Consider the following 21,491-nt stretch of genomic DNA (forward strand, 5'->3'; position numbering starts at 1 on the left):
TGACAAGTAGGCTTCCATTTGATTTTACCGAAACGTTGGGCAATGCAGTGTGTGCGCTTCGGTTGTTGTTGTTTTGCTCTCGTGCTCGGATATCAGCGATGCTTCAAGGCGGGGGCGAATGTTGTTCACGCTTGTTAACCATAGCACAGGTCGGTCTGCGACGTCCAAAAGTGTGTCGGACTTTCATCATTTCATAGCACCACCGATTGACGGTCCGTTGTTTTCCGGAGCAACAACGGACGGTTCTTAGGAGTCAAGGATCCTCCGTTTGTGAAACGCGATCGAAATAAATCTCCTACGGTGTATTTGATTTAGTACCACGTAGGAAGACAAGCTGCGCCACTCTTCGTTGAACAAAAGGACGATTGATTTACCTCCGGAAGCCTTAGAAGTAGGCCAGCGCCTCATTTGTAGTCCAATAATGTAAGATTATAAATAGTATTCACTCCAAACAAAGGCCTCGGAAGGAAGCGCCCCACACACACAAAACACCCTCGATGTAGACCAGAGCAAGCAGGCAACAGAGATCCGAAACCCATCTTCATCGGTCATAGTTTTCACCCCGGGAAGAAGGGGATCGCGACCCCACTCAGGAAGATGAATGATGATGGATCGCCGCGTAGTGAGGCTCGGCGCGAAAGGGCAGCCCGAAAAAATGACTGCTGGGCCCCCCTTAATCGACCCATTTCCCGGCGGAGATCTAATGCCACCCGAGCTGGAGGCGAGGCGAGTGGTTCGGCAGAAGGGAACGATCGTTCACGGAGAGTTCTCAGCACTATTCTTCCCGGACGGGTTTGACCCAATTTCTGTGGGATCGGAGTTGGGATTTGGAATTACGGGGTCTATGAAGGTGAGCTTTCGTCGCTGCCTCTCCGTTGCAGAGTTGGGGAGAAGCCTAAAGCTCAAGAAGACACCGAGAGCTGCGGCGATAAAAGCGGTGGATCTTCGAGGTTTAGTTTTCAATTGTCTTTCTTTCCCAACGAGCGACGAGAACGATGAGCTTCAAGTTGTGAGGTGAGCGAGGAAGAGAAATGGAAATAGGAAGTGACGGAAGAAGAAGGGCATGTTCCTAGTTTTTCTCGTTCGGTGGGAGGGTCCCATAGAACGGCCCGGGGCAGAGGCAAAGTAGGACACGGTTGTTGGTACTCCGGCCAATGAGATGTATCGCAAACAAGCGAACCAGCAGCGCATCATTATCCCATCAGCCAACATAACCTCAAACCGGAAAGGCACTGTGCACCGGCACCAGTGGTTACGGCGCGAGTTCTGCTGGTTGGCTGTGCCCGGACCATCCGGTAGAACGATGCGGGAGGTGCAGCAAGCGGGTAATGAGGCTTGCGCATCCCCACCTCCACGACTTCCCCAGGCATCCCGGAGAGCTGCCTGCGCGCGCTGGCTGGCGCAGGCAAGAACCGGGAGAAATTCTTGTAGCCTCGTTTCGGTTTGCGGTTTCGTTACTTGCCGCGCTCGGCTCGCTTGCTTGGTTGCGTCCGTTGCTTTCGCCACGGTGTCGGAACAACTCGGGAACTGGGTCACTGGTGGTAATCTTCTGCACCGCATACACCGTTGGCTTCGGCCGTGTGCCGTTGGTTGACCGACTGCGCACGTCCGTTTCGGGCCCCGCACTGTCGGACGCTTCGCAGCGCAAGAATGGGAACGGGGTCTCTTTGGGCGAGTGGGAATAGTTCCACGAAGTCGTCGGAGGCCCATTTCGGGCCAGTATTTGGAGGAAAGGTCAAGCAGTGGTCGTGGTGGGAGAATCGGTGTCAGAATGGGCTCCGGGGGAAGGGGAGCGGTGGTGTTCTCGTTTAGCGCTAGCTACTTAACTGATCTTTCAATTTCTTGCTTTATTTGACTGCAGGCGATCAAGATGTCGGAGGAACCGAAGAGGCGCGAGTGGCCCTTCTTCAACCTGATGGACGTGTACTTCAGCGACCAGGTGAACGATCCGACGCTGCGCCTGTTCTCGTCCACCAAGCGCTTCGACTCGGACACGCTGGACGACGCGCAGTTCGACGATGAGATCATGAACTCGACGGCGGCCGCCGCCATCGCAGCCGCCGCAGCCGCCTCGGCAGCCGCAGCCAACGCCGCTAGTCAACACAAGATCAAGAACGAGCTGATCGCCACGCACGGCCACAGCGGGGGCAGCATGCTGGACATCTCCGACATCATCGGCGACGAGCACGGCGAGTCGAAGTTCGACCAGTTCAAGCGGGAGATCGTCCTCAGCCAGATCCAGGAGATCACGCGTGCCGGCAGCGGCGGGGGCGGAGGCGGCGGTGGCGGTGGAGGCCGCAAGGAGAAGAACAACAACAACCACCACAACAACAACAACAATAACAACAATAACAACAACAATCACAGTAGCAACAACAACAATAGCAACAACAGTGCCAACAGTGGCGGCAACAACGGCGGCAACAACACCGGCAGCAGCAATGGCAGCAACGCCAGCAATGGCACCGGTGGCCACAACGCGTCCCTCGAGAGCAAGCACAAGCTGATGGAGTCGCTGAACCTGAGCCCGGGCGGCAGCCACCTGACGACGACGACGAGCGGTGTCAGCTCGCTCAGCACGACCAGCACCAGCAGCAACAGTTCCGGCCGGGACGAAGCCAGCAGCCTCAACAGCAGTCCGACGAGCCACATGAGTGGCGGCGGGCCGGTGAACGGACCGTGCGGGCCGGAGATGGGCCGCAAGATGTCGAACGGGCCGGCGGCCGACTTCAGCGCCCTGCTGGCGGCGGCCAACAGCCACACGAACGGTACGCTGCATAGTAACAGCAGCGCCCTAAGTAGCACGGACCGCGACACGGACTACGACGACTTTGCCGAGCGGGGAAGCCTCTACGACGGTGGCAACAGCCATCTGAAGAGCTTGAACCAGAAGTTACTCCATCAGATGAACGAGCATCACAATATCGATCAGGTAAGGAATGGGAGTTGGGGAAAATTTGGAGGAGTCGTAGTAGAAACTCTAGCGACAGTTTCAGAATTCCTACAAAATACTTTAGCTGATGAAGTTCTAATGGTTAGTATATTGGAGGAACCTGATTCATTATTCCGAAAAGAAGACGATAGGCAAAATGACAAAGGTCTATCCCTACTTCAAATCGTCGATGTGTTAGAGACTTTGGAACCTCAAATACTCTTTTTCGAGGTATTAGATCCCCAACACCTGGTAGTCCTAACGCTGGTCAGCAAACCGATCAAGTCCAAAACTGGCTTCACAGGTCCCATTTCAGAGGCTATGCCACTAATCAACTAATCAACAACAGCTGATTGTACTCCAATGGCTCGCGTCTAATGGGTAGGATTATTTGGCAAACGACTTTCCAAAAACTTCACATCCACGACACGCTGAAGGACGCTCGGCATCGAGCGGGTTTACGGTGGTACCGGTGAAGGATCCTAACGACCCAACATGGTCGACAACACAATACGAGACGTATACGTTCGCACCCCGATCACCGGCGTAGAACACCGTCGATCGGGGTTGGTTCTTGCGTCACCGCGCCGAGAGCTTCCCTCTCCCGGTGATCCTTGACAATGTTAAAAATGTTCGCGGAATACGCCACCCTAGATAGATCTTACCTTCGAACTCGGGCCTCCTCCGGTGGTGTGGGTACGTGTGTTTGATTGCCCGTCGATTTTAGATGAGTTGACGATTGTCCGAAAATTGTCTTCAACCACCATTTTCGCTCACGTAACCTTGTCCCGTTTGAGCGGTCGGTTCACACATTCTTGGATTGTCATCATCTCGGCGGCGATGATTCGGCTGTCTTTTGGGGTTTCTCCCTCACAGCGATCCGTGTCGTGTAGATCACGCGATCATACATTACCCAATCGCGCATGTAGAAGGGGGTTTGTTTTTATTCAATTCGGGTGCTCTAGACCGTTTTTGACAACATTTCAATCATTTATTCCATTCGAATAGTTGGCCACTCCGGGGGCTTATTTCCTAAAATGCTGAAGTTAAGTAACGGTGAGCAATAGTTGATCCCTGCAGCACCGTATTCGCGGCGTTTTCCATCTAACGCCCAACCAGACACTTCCGGGGAAGCCGGAATGGAAAGTGAATTAGAAACAGTTGCACGTCCTCCAGGGTGCAACGACCTGTTTGGTTTGCCTATCCTTTGCGTTGCGATGCCCTGGAATGGCAGGCAGGAACAATGTGTGGCCAACGCTTTTGGGGAGCCGTTTCTCGGTCTGCGTCGTGCATTGCGCAACGACCTCTCAAGGGGAGAGGCGTCAACCTGCCGAACGGAATAAATTCGAAAGGTGGTCGGATTTGATCAATCTCGCTTGGGTGGAGTCATCGATGGATGGGGGTAACGATGTACGTTAAGATCGCTTGGTTTTTCGAAAAGAAAAAACATATCACCGAAAGGTGTTTTCTATTTCGTCACCGAAAAAGTGAATCTCTTCCTAGACTACGCCCGACAGGATTCGGGAAGAAAGTTAAAAAGAAATCATCGCGGGCACACACACACACACCCAGTGCGAAACGCTGGAAAACGGTGCTCATTTGCATAACAACACACAGGCAACCGTCGGTTCGTCGCCTATCGCCTCCGATGACTTACGGCGTCCGAAGTCGACTGGGGGCTGCGGGGAAAAGGTTTATTAATAGCTTCAGCAGAGAGGCGGATGGGAGAAAAATAAATATTTTCGCGCTTCGACCACCACTTCCGAACCAACCGAACCTCTCCTTCCCCTAGCCCCCACCATGGGTTCGATTCTGAACCACAGCGTTCGCTTTCACCCTGACGTACGTGACATACTTCTCAAGTGGAGTTCGTCCAACTCCAACTGAGGGGAGGGAGAGAGGGAGGGGGACTCCGAGATCGTCAAACAGTTTCCGCCGAACCTTCCGCCGATAGAGCGCCGCTTCTTCTGCAGCAGTCTGAATGGGTCGGCCGTTTTATGATGCAGGTGACAAACGGTGCGGCTTTCATGATGCATTGCTCACCCTAAGGCCCAGAAGGGGTGGGATTTGCGTTAAGGGTCGCGCTGCGGGAAGGGTGTTTGTCGCGGCTGACCACAAGCTCATGAAATGGTAAATTTCCGCGCCATCTTTTTTTGTTGTTGTTGTTGTCTATTTTAAATTCGGGTTTCACTTTCGTTCGCACGTTTTCGTAAAGAATAGCGATGTGATCTTTCCGACGGGAGCGAAACATAACAAAAATTCATCTACCCCTAAAAAGGTGACTGAGAGGAAAGCTAACAATGGGCCACGGTTTGTTGGCGCTTACGCGATATCCTAGGGGTCGGTTCAAAGTCCACCGCCCGTTGTTTGCTGATAAAGAAGCGCAGAAGAATGCACGAAGAATGGGCATTAGGAAAGGGTTGTCCCCGCGGGGTTTCGCCTTAATGTTGACGAAAATGAGTGAGACTACGGTGGCGTTATGCAACGCGTACGACCGCACGTCCTTCTGGTTCGGGCCATAACTACACCACCCCTTTTTTTCTCTAAACCGGGTGTACTACAAATATCTATTGTCACCCGTTACTCATACTCCTACTACAACCATACTGCATCTACTACTACCTGCCACAAATGGTGTCGTTGTCCCGCATTCGAATACGTGCACGTTCGGTGTCCACACATCAGTGAGACTCCATCGAGCACTGTTGCAAGGGAGCTGGCACGGTGTGAGCCTGTGAAGATCCGTTTCCATCCCGTGCATGTGAGTGTGCCACTTGCTGGTAGCATTTTTTTTTTCGTTTTGGAGCTTAGCGATCAGCAAACGATCTTTATTTTGATCTTACACTTTTGTGTCGCTCATAACCGGTAAGACGAGGCTGCTCCGATGGGGGAAGGGAGGGGTTTATGAGGCGGCGTATTTTTCGGCAACTTTCACTTTTTTGCTCTTCTTCTATACCCCATACACACACATATGTATGTTGAAGGGGGTGGCTGGGGCGGGGATGATCGGGACGGTTTGGAACCACAAGTGTTCCGAGAGGCGAAACCGGGAAAGGTTTGAGGCAACCACTGTTGATTTATTTAGTTTGGGATGTTTTTTTTTCCTACTCCTCGTGGTTCATTTTCGAACCCACTCGGCATTCAGATTGCTATGCTTGATCACATGCCTGTTGATCGTATGCTGCCTATTGTTTACATAATTAGAAGTCTGCCAGGTCCGCCAGATGGTGCCACACAATGTCGGTGGAGGCGCTTTGGAATTAGATTCCGGTCAAACTCCTCGGCTGCAAATGCGATGGAAAACATTGATTAAACATTTCGACCCGCAGTTTCTCCTAACGTAAGCGCAAAATATTAGCTTTGTCGATGGTTCATCAAAGATCTTATGCAGCTACAATTGAACGCGGTAGGATATTGTTTGGCGTTTGCGGGGATTTTGGAAGTTAGCAAAGCTCCATTCTTTGCCTTCTGGTGGCCGGTGGAGGAAATGAGGGGAAGGGTCTCGATTAGCGAGAGGCCATTGAACCCCGAACGGACGGCGAAGGAAAACAACCGAAATCCAAAATGGTGTCGGTGCCACTGTTGTGACTCGTGCGCGTGCGAGCTGAGATTTGGTTACGACATCTTCTCGATTTCGTTTGGCAGCTTAAGCTAAGGCGAGTCACAGAGAGAGGGAGGGGGAAAGAATAAGAAAGAGAGAAAAGGGAAGCGAATGCTTGAGGAAAACCCAAAATCCACAACAAAACAACGGATTGCAGATGGATGTTTTTGTTTTCATTTTTGGGAGGTTGTTTGTTTTTTTTTTTGGTCGGTTTCGTTCGTCGGAAAGAAGTGATCCATGCAGCGCCATTTTATCTACGCTTGAATGTGTATGAGCGGGCTGGGGGAGATTTGATTTCGTTTGTTGTGACGCCGGGGCGCCTCCACCAAAAAGTTCCGTAACGCACGCCCGACCAAAAGGTTTTTCCGTCTCGAGCCAAGCTCACTTTTCCGTCACGGAGTCGACGAACTTGGGTTTTTGCCGAATTGTGTCTAAGAAACAATTACCAAAAAATAAAAATAAACGCTACGCACCAAAATCACGCAGTGTTAACAGTATCGCCTCCTCGCGTACCCTTCGTGAACCTTCACCCCCGAAATCAGCACCTGATCTAGTCGCGAGACGAAGACGTGCTCACATTTTGGGGTGAGAAGACCTTCGGAAGGTAAAGAAGTTACCGCGCGAGGCGATTGCGAAAACTCGCGTGTCGCGGTCGAGTATTTTTGGCTATGTGTTGGTGAATGTGTGTGTGAGTGCACGTCTGATTTCGGCCACTTTTGGCCTGTCTTGGGCTGCGATCGGGTCGTTGAAAACGGCCGAGCCATAACATGTTGATACTGCGCAGTTGGGAGTTGAGACGCTCCAAAGTTGATAATCAATCATCAAGTCTTTAATGTTCTCATTTTCGATTGATAGAAATGATAATTCTTGACGACTAACATCAAGATTTGGAAAATCTTTCGTAAAAATTAGCTCTAAGAAATGATCAAGGGCACTTATCAAGTGCCCTAAAAATCCCTCCAGCAAATAGAAAAGGAAACCATCGCACGATTAGCGAGGTTGATAGTGTTTGCTTTCATTTGTTTGTCACGTTTATTCCTTTTCCGGTTCTATTGCTCGCGGGTTGCCGCCCTCGGTTGACAACTTTCACTTTCGACCTGGAAAGGCAAAAAATGGGCAAAGCGATTCCGTCACGGAAACTAAACAACGCATTTCGGTTCGGGAGCGGTAAGCGGTGAAAGAAGTGGAAATTTTGGCTTCAACACAAAACAACACACAAACGGATGTACGGGTTCGTCGTCTGTGCTTGCTTGATTTGTTTCGTTGGCCGCCTTTCGGCCGCAGTTCAATCGGGCGGGTTGGCGCACGCCCTTTTCTAACTCGTCGCGAAGGTCCCCGGTGTGTTGATTGTTCTTCACTTGTTGCGACACACACCTGTGTTGTCCTCTTACCTACCTACCCCGCGTGGAAGTCGCATCACACACACCCCGGCTCAAAAACCCGGGGCCAATCGTTCCGATCGATCCCTATCGAACTCTTACTAAAAAGTACTACAAACGATCCGGTTGTTAGTAGTAATAGTAGTAGTAGTGGTTTTGTTAGTGTTAATGGTAGTAGAAGTCACTGATGGCCCCACAACGTATCACGCAATACGAGGTGCGGGTTGATTGCGAAAGGATTTGTTTTTTCTTTCATTTTTCCCCCATTTCGGTTGGACTTCCCAAACCGTCTCACATTCTCCCCTTTCCCCTCCCCGCGAGGAGGGCCAAACTTCATTGCCAACGTGCTCTCGTTAATGGCTGTTAATCGCATTCTGGTTGGTGCGATGCCAGTCAAAAAGCCAGCCAAAGATGAAGAAGTCGCACCCGTCTTCTGTGTGGCGTTTTTTTTTCCTTTTTCTCGTCTCGTTCATCTTTCTCTCCCTTGCCGCTTTAAATGTCTGCGCATAATGATCTTACGAGCATCCATCCATCCATCCATCCTCGATCGGGGGGGTAAGGAAAAGCCCCAAAGCACACTCATGCACTCGTATTGGGCAACAAAAATAAATTAAGATTTTTTGGACTTTTGCCTTCTTTCGGGAGTGCGAGCTTTGACTCGCCGACGGAAGACGTAGCGGTTGGTCGTTTTCGTCTCACCATCTGAACCAACCACCTCTCGCGCACCTCGTTGCATTTCGTTTTCTTTGATTCTGGTTTTTTGTTGGTCGATTTTGTAAATATTTCGCCCTCCCTTTGGGGTCGCTGGAGCGGATTTTCGGTTCGGTAACCGGTTCGTGGCAACCGTTTCAGTTTGCCGCGTAGTGCCATTTCGGCGACTCCATTCAGAAACCACTTATAGTATCGACAAGCCGACGATCGTTGCCGATCTGCGCAGTGGGCTATACTATTTTTCGCCTTTCGAAGTGGCCGTCCTTCCCCCCTCTCGGTCCCACGAACACGAGTGAGAGTTAATTTTGGAAGAACGAGTTTTGAGTTCTTTTTGGCTCCGGTTGGTGGCCCCCTTTTGTGTAGGTCTCGTGCTGGAATCCGCAGACAAATGGTTGCGGGTTTATTTTTGGGGCCCACCGGAGGACCGATACCGTTGATATTTCCTCTTGCGCAAGGAATGGTTTTGGAGAAGCAGATTATTTTTATTCCGAGCGAACGAACATAAGGGGGGGTAAGTTAGTGCCGATAAGTGTGTGTAGTTGCTGTTTAAAACAAGATCAAAAATCAGTTGAACACGAAAATTTCCTTTTGGTGTAGTAAAGATTTAAATTTACAGCTTTATTTTATATTTTCGATACGTGACTTTATTCTTCATGCTTTAGGTTCCTTCCTGCGAAGCGACCTCATTCTTCATGCTGGCCTTTTGCTAACTTTTATTTTATCTCTCTCCCTTCTCCCTCCAGTACCTCCTATCCTGGCGTGGGTTCCACGGCAACATGTGCAAAGGGTTCCACAGCCTGCAGCGCGATGGCCAGATGGTGGACGTGACGATCGCGGCCGGCGGCAAGATCTTCAAGGCGCACAAGCTCGTCCTCTCGGTGTGCAGCCCGTACTTCCAGAAGATCTTCCTCGAGCACCCGTCGCAGCATCCGATCCTGTTCATGACCGACGTCAACAGCCACCACATGGCCGGCCTGCTCGACTTCATGTACAGCGGACAGGTAGGCGGAGGGCGCTCCAACCCGGATTCCCCGGACCTAGAAACCGACAAGTGTCTCACTAACGAATGTCCTTGTGGTGTGTTTTTTCTTTCCTCCTCTTCGTTTTCTTTCCCTCACACTCAACCTCGCCCCACTGTAGGTCAACGTGAAGTACGAGGACTTGCCCAACTTCCTGAAGGTGGCGGAGGCGCTGCAAGTCAAGGGACTGCACGGCGAGGTAGGTTCGTTGCCCGCGCGCACGCGGTGCCGTTGAAGCCGTTCGTTTTATGGAGCACATTGGTATTCTTTTTTCGGGGCTCGCAACTTTCTCTTTCGTTCCTCTTTTTTTTGTTGTTGTTGTGGTGGAGAGGGTTTGGTTTTCCTCGTTTTTTTTCTCCGGAGATACAACGAGGGGGTTTTGTGGACGCGATGGGAATGAAAATGAGAGTGATTATATTGGAACCATACGCGTTGGATTGAGTGTATGTGTGTGTGCCTGAACGTGCAGATTAGAGCATATGCTCCGATGCACCGTGTCTTTGCAAAGTTCGTCTTTACGATCAGGGGTTTTATGGTTATGCTAATTTTCTCACAACTTCCTCCGCGATCATGTTTTTTTGAGAAGCGATCAGGTTTGTTGTTTTTGTGTTGGGTCCTCATGCGGTTCGGTGGGTATTGAAGCCCACCCTTCTTGTGCTCGATATAATTTTCTTTTTCTGTTTGCCTATTTACTCCACCCTTCTCGACGATCGCTTAGAGTACGAACGATTCGGAGGAACGTGATTACCAGCAGCAACAACATCAGCACGCGCTGAGGCTGCAAGAGCAGCAGCGATTGTATCACCAACAGCAGCAACAGCAGCAGCAACAACAGCAGCAGCAGCAACAGCAACTCCATCAACAGCAGCAGCAACAGCAGCAGCAACAGCAGCAACATCAGAAGCTTGCCCAGCAACGCCAGCAACTGTTGCAGGTGGCGCAGCAGCAGGCGCACGCCCAAGCCCAGCAGCAGCATCAGCAGCAGCAACAGCAGCAGCAACAGCAGCAGCAGCAACAGCAGCAGCAGGCCGCCGCGGCAGCCGCCGCCCAGCAGCAAGCCGCCGCCGTTGCAGCCGCCGTCGCCCATCAGCAGCAGCAGTTCCAGCACCACCGGAACAACTTCAAGGAGCTGATGAAGGCGAAGCACGCCGCGGCCGCCGTCGTGCTCAACGAGGACTACCTAAACAACAACAACTCAGCCGCCGCCAACAACAACAATGGAAACCTCAGCAGCAACGGAAACGCGAACGGGCCACTCTCGCCCTACGCCAGCAAGAAGATGCTCGATTCGCAAAAGTACCAGAAGTACTACTCGAAGCGCAAGCTCGTCCAGCAGTACGAGCAGGAGATGCGGGCCGAAAAGCGCAAGCTGGGCATCGAGGACGTGATACAGGCGGCCGCCGCCGCTAACGCCCTCAACCTGCGGCTCAACAATGGCGGCAGCCCGATCGGATCGCCGTCAGCAGCGGCGGCAGCGGCCGCAGCAGCAGCTGCCACAGCCGCCCTCAATCCCCCCGGCACTCCCACCAATGGCGGAACCAGCACCGACGACGAGCAGCAACATCATCAACAGCATCAGCAACAGCAACAGCAACAACAGCCCGTGTTGCTGCAAAACATCAAATCCGAACCGCACTACGACGACGAGGACGAGGGCATGGAGGTGGACCAGGACAATAACAACACGCTCAGCGCTGCCAACGCCAACAACAACAACAACAACAACAACAACAACGAGGACGACTACTACGGCCAGCACGATCAGGGCGTCATCACGACGGGCAACGGTAAAACGATCAAACATTCCATTCTCGAGCCAAATATAGTATTAAAGCAGAGCGACGAATGCCTCACGACCAGCAATCAAACGGGTAGCCTGAACCTGTGCAAGAACGTCAGCTAATCGCGTGCGTCGCTCGGCCGCCCGAGTACAAGATGGCGGCCGTTTTTCGACCGGCCAGAAGCGGAAGCCTCCGAGGAGGATCTAGCATTGTACGGGGAATGTTTGTTTCGTTAATTTTTTTTTTGTTTTTACTCTCGGGTTTTGTTTTGTTATGTTGTATCATTATAGTTTTTGTTTTTCATCACGGAACTGGTACAGGCGGAACGGGCGTGACTGTGTGCGAGTGTAGATATAGAGCATCCTTATGATACTAGCCAGTAAGCTAACTTATTTATTTGTGTGTTTGTGATTCTGTGCGAGGAAGTGTGTGGTGCCGGGTGTGGGATGCGAGAGAGAGAAGGGGCAGGGTCGGCAGGACAAGCAGAGCCTGAGCAGGATAACGTTAAAGTGATTGACATATACCTACCTTACCGGAAGTTGGGTTCGAATCGACCCATTTCTTCCGCCGGCTACAAGCGGGAAGCTGTAGAACCTTTAGTTAAGTAACCTTAGTGTGCGTATGAGTAGGAGATAAACTTTCAATACGTTGTTTATATCGTTTTTTTCGTTTTTCAACCACATGACTAACTCGTTTGTTGATTTAATGAATAAGCACTGTTCGTCGCGGCATCGTTTAGACCGTGCAGCACCGTAGCGAAAGGACTGGTTGTATAGTATTTAGTTAGTATGCGTTTTGTATCGTATTTTTTTTTTATTAAAATAACACCTTTTTTTACACTACGTAATTTGTTTCCCCCCCCCCCTCACCTTACAACCGGCTCTCACTTCCAGTTTGTTCGATTCGGTTTCACTTTTCATTTCTATTTAGAGCTTTTTTGTTTTGTTTTTGGGAACACCGGTAAACCTATGGCCCGTTCACTTTCGTACTGCATTCTAATTCAGGGGTTTATTTATTTACCTTATTTACATATACGTTTCACGCATCCATCCGTTTTGTGCTAGCCTTTATCGCTATCGTTGTTGATTAGTTTCTTAGTGTGCGCCCATTTCGCGCTCGAAGTAGATAACAGGGATGCACCCGAAGTGTTGATAAGAAAAACTTTACTAGTACGGTAAGTACTCACAGGTCGCCAATAGGGAAACTCAATCGGCTTCGGAGAAAGTCGATGTCTAGCAGAAGGAACAGGTGGTTGAAGACGAAAAGAAAAGGTTTGCAGAAAGTTGGTAGGAAATGTTCGCGGAGACATAAGTAAAATTATTATAATAACACGCACATACACGCGCGTACATACAGTAGTTGCGGTGTAGTTTAAAGTAAACAAATCGTGAGCTCAGGTGTTTCTAATCTAGTTGTTTGCTGTTGTTACTTAAAAGAGGTAAGCTGGAAACAAGGCAAATGAAGACGTAGGCCGGAGGAAATCATTCAAACGTCGTTCGTCTTCGAAAACATAAAATAAAACCGATGCACCGCGAAGGAGTGTGAGCCTCCAGGATGGCCGAATATAAATGTTTTGTGTAGAGGGAACCGAATCTTACGGACAGTGGAACAATAATTAAGTATGGAATGAAGAGAGAGTGTGTGTGTGTGAAAGGGAGGAAATAGCCAGCAGAAATTAGAACAATTAGAACAAGCGACAGCAAGTGGAGAGTCATCGGAAAATGCATGGCAAAGGGCATCCGATTGGGCGATTCTGTGCAATTGTGCAATCGTGTAGATGTAGTGAGGAACAACGCCTGACCCACATAAAATGTGGTCCGCGTCGTTGGGTTTCTCTTGCCGCAACAGGAAAGGGAAAGGAAACACAGAATTTAAAACAAAATGTTGCAAAACCAATACTCCATATTGCGCCCCACGAGGAGGAGGAGAAAGTTAGGCGGTGCACGTGCAATCGATGTCCTTTTGCCGAAACTCCCCTCACCGATCGCTTCAGTTGATCGTAATTTATCGTTTAATCCATCATTATCCACTAGTATCCGGGTGTTAGTATTTATTCGTTTTTTTTTTCTTTCTCGCGTTTGTTCTCCGTCTCATTTATCGTGTACTCTATCCGTTTTCTTTCGCATGTAAAGTAATAACCTTTGCAAAAAAGCATACACGATGCAGTTGTAATGGATTTGGAGTATTTTCCGGCAAACCACTACCACATTTCCATCCAACACCCCCGCCATTGGGTTGGTCTCGCATATCCATCGCGTTCGTTGCCAACGTTCGCTTGTGGCCAACAGGGCGGTTTGGGACGAAAAAGGGAGAAGCATGTAAAGTTTGTGTTTAGTTAGTTTATTAGATTGTAACGTACCGAGTTGGATCAGCGCGAGACATCCACGCGTGTCACTCATACTCACATTCAACAGGAAGTATCAGGAGTGTCCTTTCCTCAACTAATGTTTCTAACAAGATGGTAACTGCAAAATGAAAAAAAAACTGAATAATAATCCGTGCAGAAGAAGGAAACATTCTGGAGAATGTTATATGTGGCTACAATCTTACTCGACCTATTCTAACCTACGAAAGCTCGTACTACATTACCTGATTTGTTGTGAGAACCATACTACGTGTATTGCCTAAGGGCTGGAAAAGCAGAAATAGGAAAGCAAACGGAGAACAGCTTCATGTTCGTTTGAGTAACGGCCGCGCTACTATTGGAAAACTATTGTGTGTTATGTATCAAAAGAGAAAAAAATTCAAGTAAAATAAAGATCGTTTATTATCATCTGTACCACACTACTGACTCTGTGAAAAACGCTAACCCGGAGATGTGGATAGGCTTCCCCCAAAGCTTCGCACTAAGGCCAACAGAAGGAAAAACGAAAGCCAATAGCCATCATCGTCATAGGAACGATGCGCTGCCCCGCTTCCATCACAAAAAAAGGATTCATGTGCATGAGATAATACCGTACCTAGGCGCTTATACCGTAACTGTGTTTATCGTTGTACGTGTGCGTATGTGATAGGGGTTTGTATGGGTGTGTATGTATGTTTGCGAAATTTGCCACGGGATTTGGATGGAAGTCGCTCGGTGGCCGAAAGCAGCCAACGCCGGCCAGCAGTATCAATAACAGAGTGATATTTAACAAGTCAGTTTTCAAGTTTCTTCAACGCAAGTGGCATTGGTACGAGCAAACATTACGAGCACTATCTTCCCATTTTCCATGAAACATTTCATTATCAAAGGTCCTACCAGATTTGCCCCATTTGGTTTGCTTTTAAGTGAGAAGCATCGATTTTGTTTAGAATAACATGTCTACATTCTATAAATCATCAACGATGGCCGCTGGGTGTGGAAGTGAAAGGATCCTACGTCAAATGGCAAAGAAAAACATCACAACAGATCAAGAAAACCACAAACAGCCAGCCGTAAGAAGCACAAAACGGAGCAAACAAAGAAAATGAAGCATAAGGACAATTGTTTAGAGATTTTTTTTTCTGTTATATTTTATAGACGAAGTGAAGATTATTATATAAAAATATATATACATTTATTCTATATTACGATTAAAAACAATAATATTGTAGCATTTTGTTTTCCTCCGTACGTACCTGATCCCTATGAGAAAGAATACATTGTCCCGTTGGTAAGTATATCGGTTGCAATTATGGTCAGGATAATTTCACTGCCATTGGAAAACGTTTAGAAAATGCATGTGAATGTGTGAAACCTTTTAGGCATGCGTGTTAACCTGTTTATGAAAGTTTCCCATTAAACATTGTACCTAGCGGGTGATAAAAAGGGTGCTATTACCACCAAATTTGGGTTAATTAATTTGCTTAAATATAACCGGCAAGTAAACTACGGACAGGATAACAAAGGATACCGCAAGCCAATAGCTTGGCGTGATTTATTCATGTGTAGTTCGTTATGTTCGTCAAAGTTCGTAGCGTGGCGTTCCATAGGAGCGTGGCGTGTAATTTACGTCCATTTTGTCGCACGATAAGCATCGTACAATCAATTATCTCTGCAAACACCGGGTGAACCCATTTTACCGAGCCAGATTCAAACGTAGGGACATGCATATAAATGGATGCCGTTTGATGGCCGGCTCGAAGTGCTTTCGTGACGGTTCGGTGCGAGTGTTATACCAGGTTTTCACGGTTTAGTTTTCGAAACGGATTGCAAAGATGCAGTTCACACTGTGGTCCATCCATTTATTGTTGGTGAGAGTGCTGCTGAAGACACCCTGCGTTGCTACCGAACTGGTGGTGGACATGTCGCCGAGGGATTGCAATGCGAGTTTGTTTTTGATCTACGAGAAGTTAATAGCAGCACTTTTGAGCGACTACATTTCGCTGACAACCATCATCGGGGACGAGCGGGCAGATAACGCCATTATACAGGCGAAAATGTGTAGCTACAATGCGGAACATATTCGTGCCTCGTACAAGCTGTACACGGTCGACACGTGAGTATGTTAGGCCTTTACAGGATAGGCAGATCGATAGGCTGAAAGAAGTTTAATTTAACTCTTAACCTTCAGGTACTACAACATGGTCGAAATTGATCGTGCCAATCCGACGTACGGCTACGACTTTCACCCATACCCCCACTGGGAGGCGTTTCATTTCGAGGGAAACGAGTCGGCCATTGTGGAGATGGCGCTGCCATCGATTGCGTTCCGTAATCCCATCGCACGAGTCGTCCTTCTCGTGCGAGGCATCGCCCGGTACGACATGATGCGGGTGTTTCGGGTGGCCTGGTTCCGGCACCGGATGCTCAATCTGCTGATATTGAGTCGCGTGGATGACCGCACGCTGCTGGTGTGTCTGTTCAACCCGTACCTAACACCGCCGGATGTGCTGGACGATCGGAACATGTTCTGCTGCCGGTTGAGCCACGTTGATGATGTCGCGACGTGTGGTGATGCCATGACGCGTTTTATCAAACAGCGAGTGAAAAATCTGCACCTGTATCCGCTCAAGATTGCCATCACCGACGTGGAGCTAATGTCGAAGGCGGTACACTTCCCAAATGGGAGCATCAGTCGGTGGGTTTATGAGAAATTCGTTTGAAAATTTGTATTCTGCTTGTTGGATGATCTTGCGCCTAGATGTATGCAATCGATGTGTTGAACAATTTCGTCGTTTCGGCAAAGTTCTTTCGAAAGGACCTATCTCTGTTATACTAACTTCAAAGTTAGTTCAACAAAGTTGAGGTCTTTTTTTTAAATTTTAGGTAGAATTTATGTAACATTTTTTAATTTATTCTACATGTTTTGCTTTTTACTTGAAAAATCTGCGTCAAAGGTACAAATATCTCGACGGTGAGATCGTGGAAATCATGCGCGAAAGAATGAACTTCACTATCGATTACATCCAGCTGAACTATCAGGAGTCGGTCGGGTTTATCTCGGCGAACGGAACACCGGGTGGGACGCTGGATATGCTTGAGCGCAACACCATCGACCTGGCGGCCAACTCCCGCTCCATCATGCGCCAGCCGATGCGAAATCTGCAGTACGTGCACTTCCTGTGCCCAATCCGGCTGGTGTTCGTCGTGCCGTTCAACTACTTCAGCAACCGCTACAAGGTGGTGTTCTTTCATACCTTCTCGCTGCAGATGTATCTGGTAAACTTCGCGCTGACCTTGACGCTGCCATTGCTCCTGATGGGCTTAGCACGACGTCATCCGACGGCGATCTTATACTCGAAGGAAGCGTTCCGTACACTAGCCGTCCTGTTCGCGTCGAGTGTCGCTCTGCCACGGAACTACCGGGCACGGTTGGTGTTGATGGGCCTAATGTTCTACAGCATCGTGGCGTACTCGAGCTGGCAGGGCGTAACGATCATCCGACTGAACCAGGACGATGAGCAGCTGCGCAATATCCGCAGTCTGGAGGAGCTGGCCGAGACGGACTTGCATCTGAAGGCGATCATTTCGTTCGGTAACGCGATTCGCACGAAGGTGTGGAACGGAAGCGACGTCCGCGGGCGACTTGCGGCGCGAATCAAGGTGGAGGAGGAACCCTCGGGCAAGAGCCTCATCCCACAAGTTTCTGACTCCCGGAATGTGTCCGTACCGATCATCCAGTACTTCACGGAGGTAGTGAAGTCGCTCTACTTCGATCCGGCTCGCAAACAGAGCAAAGTACACATTATTCCGCAACCACTGCTAGAGTTCCTCACGGCGATGGCGGCCCCCAAGAACTCGCCACTCTTTCCCACCTTTCGCCGGTTGACGATGGACTGCCTGGAGAACGGAATTGTCAACCACCAGCTGTCGCAGATCCGCACCAAGGGCATGCTGCTGCAGATTGCCCAGATTCGCAACAAAACGATGCGAATGGAACCACCCGCCAGGACGGTGAATCTTTTCAACATGCGTAACGTGTTCTACGTCTACATGGGGATGAACGGGGTGGCCATTGTGGTGTTCTTGGGCGAGCTGATACTGTATCGCTATCAGGTGCGAAAGAGAAGAGCACTTATGCGGATGAGGAGACGGAAGCGAGCGCAGCAACAATCCATCCGATGGCTTTACAATTATTAGGTGTTTTGAGCTTTAAAAAACACAAGTGTGTTTTCGTTTGCAATTCATGAACCAAGGCTATTATATGTTTTCTTATGAACTAAGTGTATTAAAATTGCATGCTTAATGAAGGTTACGGGAAAAAGGTTAGTTCGTAGTTGAAAGGGTTTTGTCTAACTAAAGTGTTTCAAATGATTTTGGCCAGAAAGTGATGGAAAATGAATGTTAAATAATTTAAAAACACTAAAGACTCTTCTAGTTTGAACAAAAATGTTGTTTGAAATCACACGAAATAAATTTTAAAATTGATGTGTATAAAATAAACTATGAATTCCATTTCATACAAGAAAGTTAAATGATTTTGAAAAAAATCTGTTCAATTGGATACAATACAGATTTGAGAAATAATAGCTGCCAGTCTGACGAAGTTGAAGCGAAGAATTAATTAAGTCTTACTATAGGCAAAAGCTATGATGGTCGACATTTAAAAACTAGATATGAAAACTACCTTTAATTTAAAAAAATATGTAGTATATAAGAGAAAAAGTGGACATTAAATATACGCTGTTTGTTTAGCTAACTTAGCTTTTAATCATTGCTTCACGCATGTTGACAAATTGAATGCATATTCTATTGGCGAAGCAAAGAAGAAAAAATAAACGCTAGAAACATTTGATTGTCATCGATTTGTAACGCGGCGTCATATTACTAGCGAGGTTTTCCACCCGGGCCCTCGTTGCCCTGGGCAACGCGCGCCGCGATGCCCATAATTTTCCGCGTTCCGTTTCGCTCTCGCGCGCAGAGAAATTTGAGAGCGTTGGAAACGATAGGCGTCGATGCTACCACGGTGGTATCTATCCTTTATTATCTATCACCGCACGAACTGTTCGGTTAGACACTTGTTGCTTGTGCTACGAGCCGGATGCACGTTTCTTTCCGATTTCCACCAGTGCGTATTACGCGTGAGGAAGGCACTCTTTCGGGAGCGATCAAAAGTTAACCATCGGATTATTGCTGAAAAATTGTTTAAACTTGCGTTCGTTGTCGAAACGGTTGTGAAAAGTGTTCAATTCAAAATATAAAAAAGAACATTACACAGGAGGTTTAAAGCTGCAGGAAGGTTAAAGTGTTTTATCAGTAAGAAAAGAGAAGAAAACACAACGAGGTTACAATATGTTACCACTAAATGGATCAAATCGGCGCCAAAGCCGTGCCGTGGTGGCTTTTGTTGTGTACATTTCGCTGTTTTTGGATAATATGCTTCTGACTGTGATTGGTAAGCTGTTATTTAATTATTTCAATGTTTAACGGATTACTAAACCTAAACCTAAAAGAAATGTGTGTGGAAAATTGAAAAAAAAATAAGTTAAATAATCACACATTATTTTAAGAATTATTGTTAAATGTAGTAATGTAAATGTCATTTGCATGTAATGTGTAAAACAATGACGACATTTCTTTTATGAGTCGCGTGTTTTTGTGTCGTCGTTAGTTCCCATCCTGCCGGATTACCTCGTCCAGTTCCACACCAACGTCCCGGCCAGCGTCATCTACAAGAACTTCAGCCTTCATTACGTCCCGAAGCTGATCGGAGCCGGCAGTGACGCTGTCGTCGTTCAGCCAACCCCTTTCCCCTCCCCCGATGGCCGTCCGTCAGCGATCGAGGAGGAAAACGGTTCCATCGGCATCCTGCTCGGAGTGAAGGCCCTAGTGCAGCTGGTGGCCAACCCAATCGTTGGAAGTGGCACGGCCCGTTTCGGCTACTGTCTGCCGATCGTGTTCGGCACCGTGCAGCTGCTGCTGGCGTCGCTGATATTCGGTTTCGGCACGTCGTACGGCTCGCTGTTTGTGGCCCGCGCCATCCACGGTCTCGGCTCGGCTTGCATCGGCGTGTGCGGCATGAGTTTGGTGGCGCAGCTGTACTCGGAACCGGATCGTCGGTCGCGCATCATGGGCACGGTGTTGGGTGCGATGGCCGTCGGCGTGCTGGTCGGTTACCCGTTCGGGGGAGTTGTGTACGAGTTGGCCGGGAAGGCGGCTCCCTTTCACGTGCTGGCCGCCCTCTGTGCCGGCAATCTGATCCTGCAGTATCTGCAGCTCGACTGTGGGTCGCACCGGTTCCACGCTGGATTGCCCCGGGTGGACGCGACTTCAACGACGACGGTAGCGACGGATGAACGCCGTCCAACCTGGTGGCCGTTGCTCAGCAATCGGTTGGTGCTTGTCGTCGTCGGAGGCATTTGGATCTCCACCTCCGCCATGGCCATCCTCGAGCCGTGCCTTCCGCTCTGGATGATCGCCCAACTGCATCCGAAAAAGTGGCAACTTGGAACCGTCTTCATACCGGACTCGATCGGCTACTGGCTTGGCACGAACTGCTTCGGCTCGGTCGCGTACCGCTTCGGGCAGATCCGCGTGTCCATCCTGGCCCTGCTGCTCGTCGGCACCGCCTGCATCCTCATCCCTTCCGCAAGCACAGTCACCGGGCTGCTGCTTCCTCACTTCGGGCTCGGTCTAGGGATCGGAGTGGTGGACGCGGCCCTCGTGCCCCTGCTTGCCACCTTGGTCGATCAGCTGCGCGAAAGCCAACCTGTGCACGAGCTCGAAATGGCAAGTCCGGAAGAGCCGGACGGAAGGCACGGTTACGGTGCGGTCTATGCCATCCAGCAGATAGCGGTCAGCGTGGCCTACTCTCTGGCGCCCATCGTCGGGGGCGAGTTAGTTCCCATCGTCGGGTTTCCCGCCGTCCTACGTGCCCTAGGCGCACTGAACCTCCTCTACGTTCCACTGCTCGCCTGTGCAACGCTCCGGAACTGCTTTGGTAAACCTACGAGCGGTGCACAAACCAATCTCCCACTCGCCAACACCGAACCCGGGTCGTACAAACGGTTCTACAACACTGTCGAGTAATAAGCACCCTTTCCGCGTGCTCAATCGAGTGTAAAATAGCATTAAACTCTTATCGCTAACCACCAGGCATCGCCACAGTCGCCCCTCCCCGTTTCCATTGTGTGCATGTGTGTCTGTCCGTTGCTCATCGGCGTTGGGTTGGTTTTCTTCCAATAAACCCCTGGGACCACCAAGAGTAACTAGCGTTCTAAGCGTAACATCGACCGTTGAATGTGTACCCCAGCATGTTTGTCCAGCATCAGCCACCGGTTGGCAGTAATAAAGTGCTATAATCGCGTCCGCACGACTACACCTGCTTCCTGTAACTGCGATTGCGCAACAAAAGATGACACCCTTCGGTCGACACAATGCTGATTGTGGCGCTAACATTGCAATCATTCCGCTGTGATTGATTGACTACTGTTGTTTCTATTATCTAATGTTTGCGTTGACTATCGTACGATATGGATTTTTCGATGAGCTCTGGAAAGTAATAATCGAAATTACACCGGCAATAAACAGACACAAAATAATGTCCTATTTGAAAATCGTCGAATTTGGAAATATTTAGTTACCCGTCGTCTTCTGACATTTATTTCCAAAGATGGAGACGCCTGGTACTTTATAGAAATTTCAGAGTTTATTGAAAACTAAGA

At 49.1% G+C, this 21,491-nt stretch overlaps 3 protein-coding genes across 3 annotated transcripts in view; all 3 read left to right on the top strand.

Annotated features, from left to right (window-relative positions):
• Nucleotides 1–11,545, top strand: part of LOC131288323 (uncharacterized protein DDB_G0283357-like) — a 35,305-nt gene extending 23,760 nt beyond the window's left edge. Inside the window, exons 4-7 of the mRNA XM_058317446.1 lie at nucleotides 1,862–2,932; nucleotides 9,367–9,624; nucleotides 9,764–9,841; nucleotides 10,361–11,545. Coding sequence (XP_058173429.1) covers nucleotides 1,862–2,932; nucleotides 9,367–9,624; nucleotides 9,764–9,841; nucleotides 10,361–11,545 — 2,592 coding nt within the window. The remainder of the gene's footprint in view (nucleotides 1–1,861; nucleotides 2,933–9,366; nucleotides 9,625–9,763; nucleotides 9,842–10,360) is intronic.
• Nucleotides 11,546–15,689: 4,144 nt separating this feature from the next.
• Nucleotides 15,690–17,967, top strand: LOC131289595 (uncharacterized). The gene is made up of 3 exons (XM_058318886.1): nucleotides 15,690–15,883; nucleotides 15,959–16,465; nucleotides 16,725–17,967. Exons 1-3 carry the CDS (start codon nucleotides 15,690–15,692, stop codon nucleotides 17,965–17,967), a joined length of 1,944 nt encoding a protein of 647 aa, XP_058174869.1.
• Nucleotides 17,968–19,119: 1,152 nt separating this feature from the next.
• LOC131288533 (synaptic vesicular amine transporter-like) lies at nucleotides 19,120–20,856 on the top strand. Its single transcript, XM_058317673.1, has 2 exons — nucleotides 19,120–19,222; nucleotides 19,439–20,856. Exons 1-2 carry the CDS (start codon nucleotides 19,120–19,122, stop codon nucleotides 20,854–20,856), a joined length of 1,521 nt encoding a protein of 506 aa, XP_058173656.1.
• Nucleotides 20,857–21,491: the final 635 nt, after the last annotated feature.

The sequence above is a fragment of the Anopheles ziemanni genome, chromosome 3 (assembly GCF_943734765.1).
Source record: "Anopheles ziemanni chromosome 3, idAnoZiCoDA_A2_x.2, whole genome shotgun sequence".
Lineage (NCBI taxonomy): Eukaryota > Metazoa > Arthropoda > Insecta > Diptera > Culicidae > Anopheles > Anopheles ziemanni.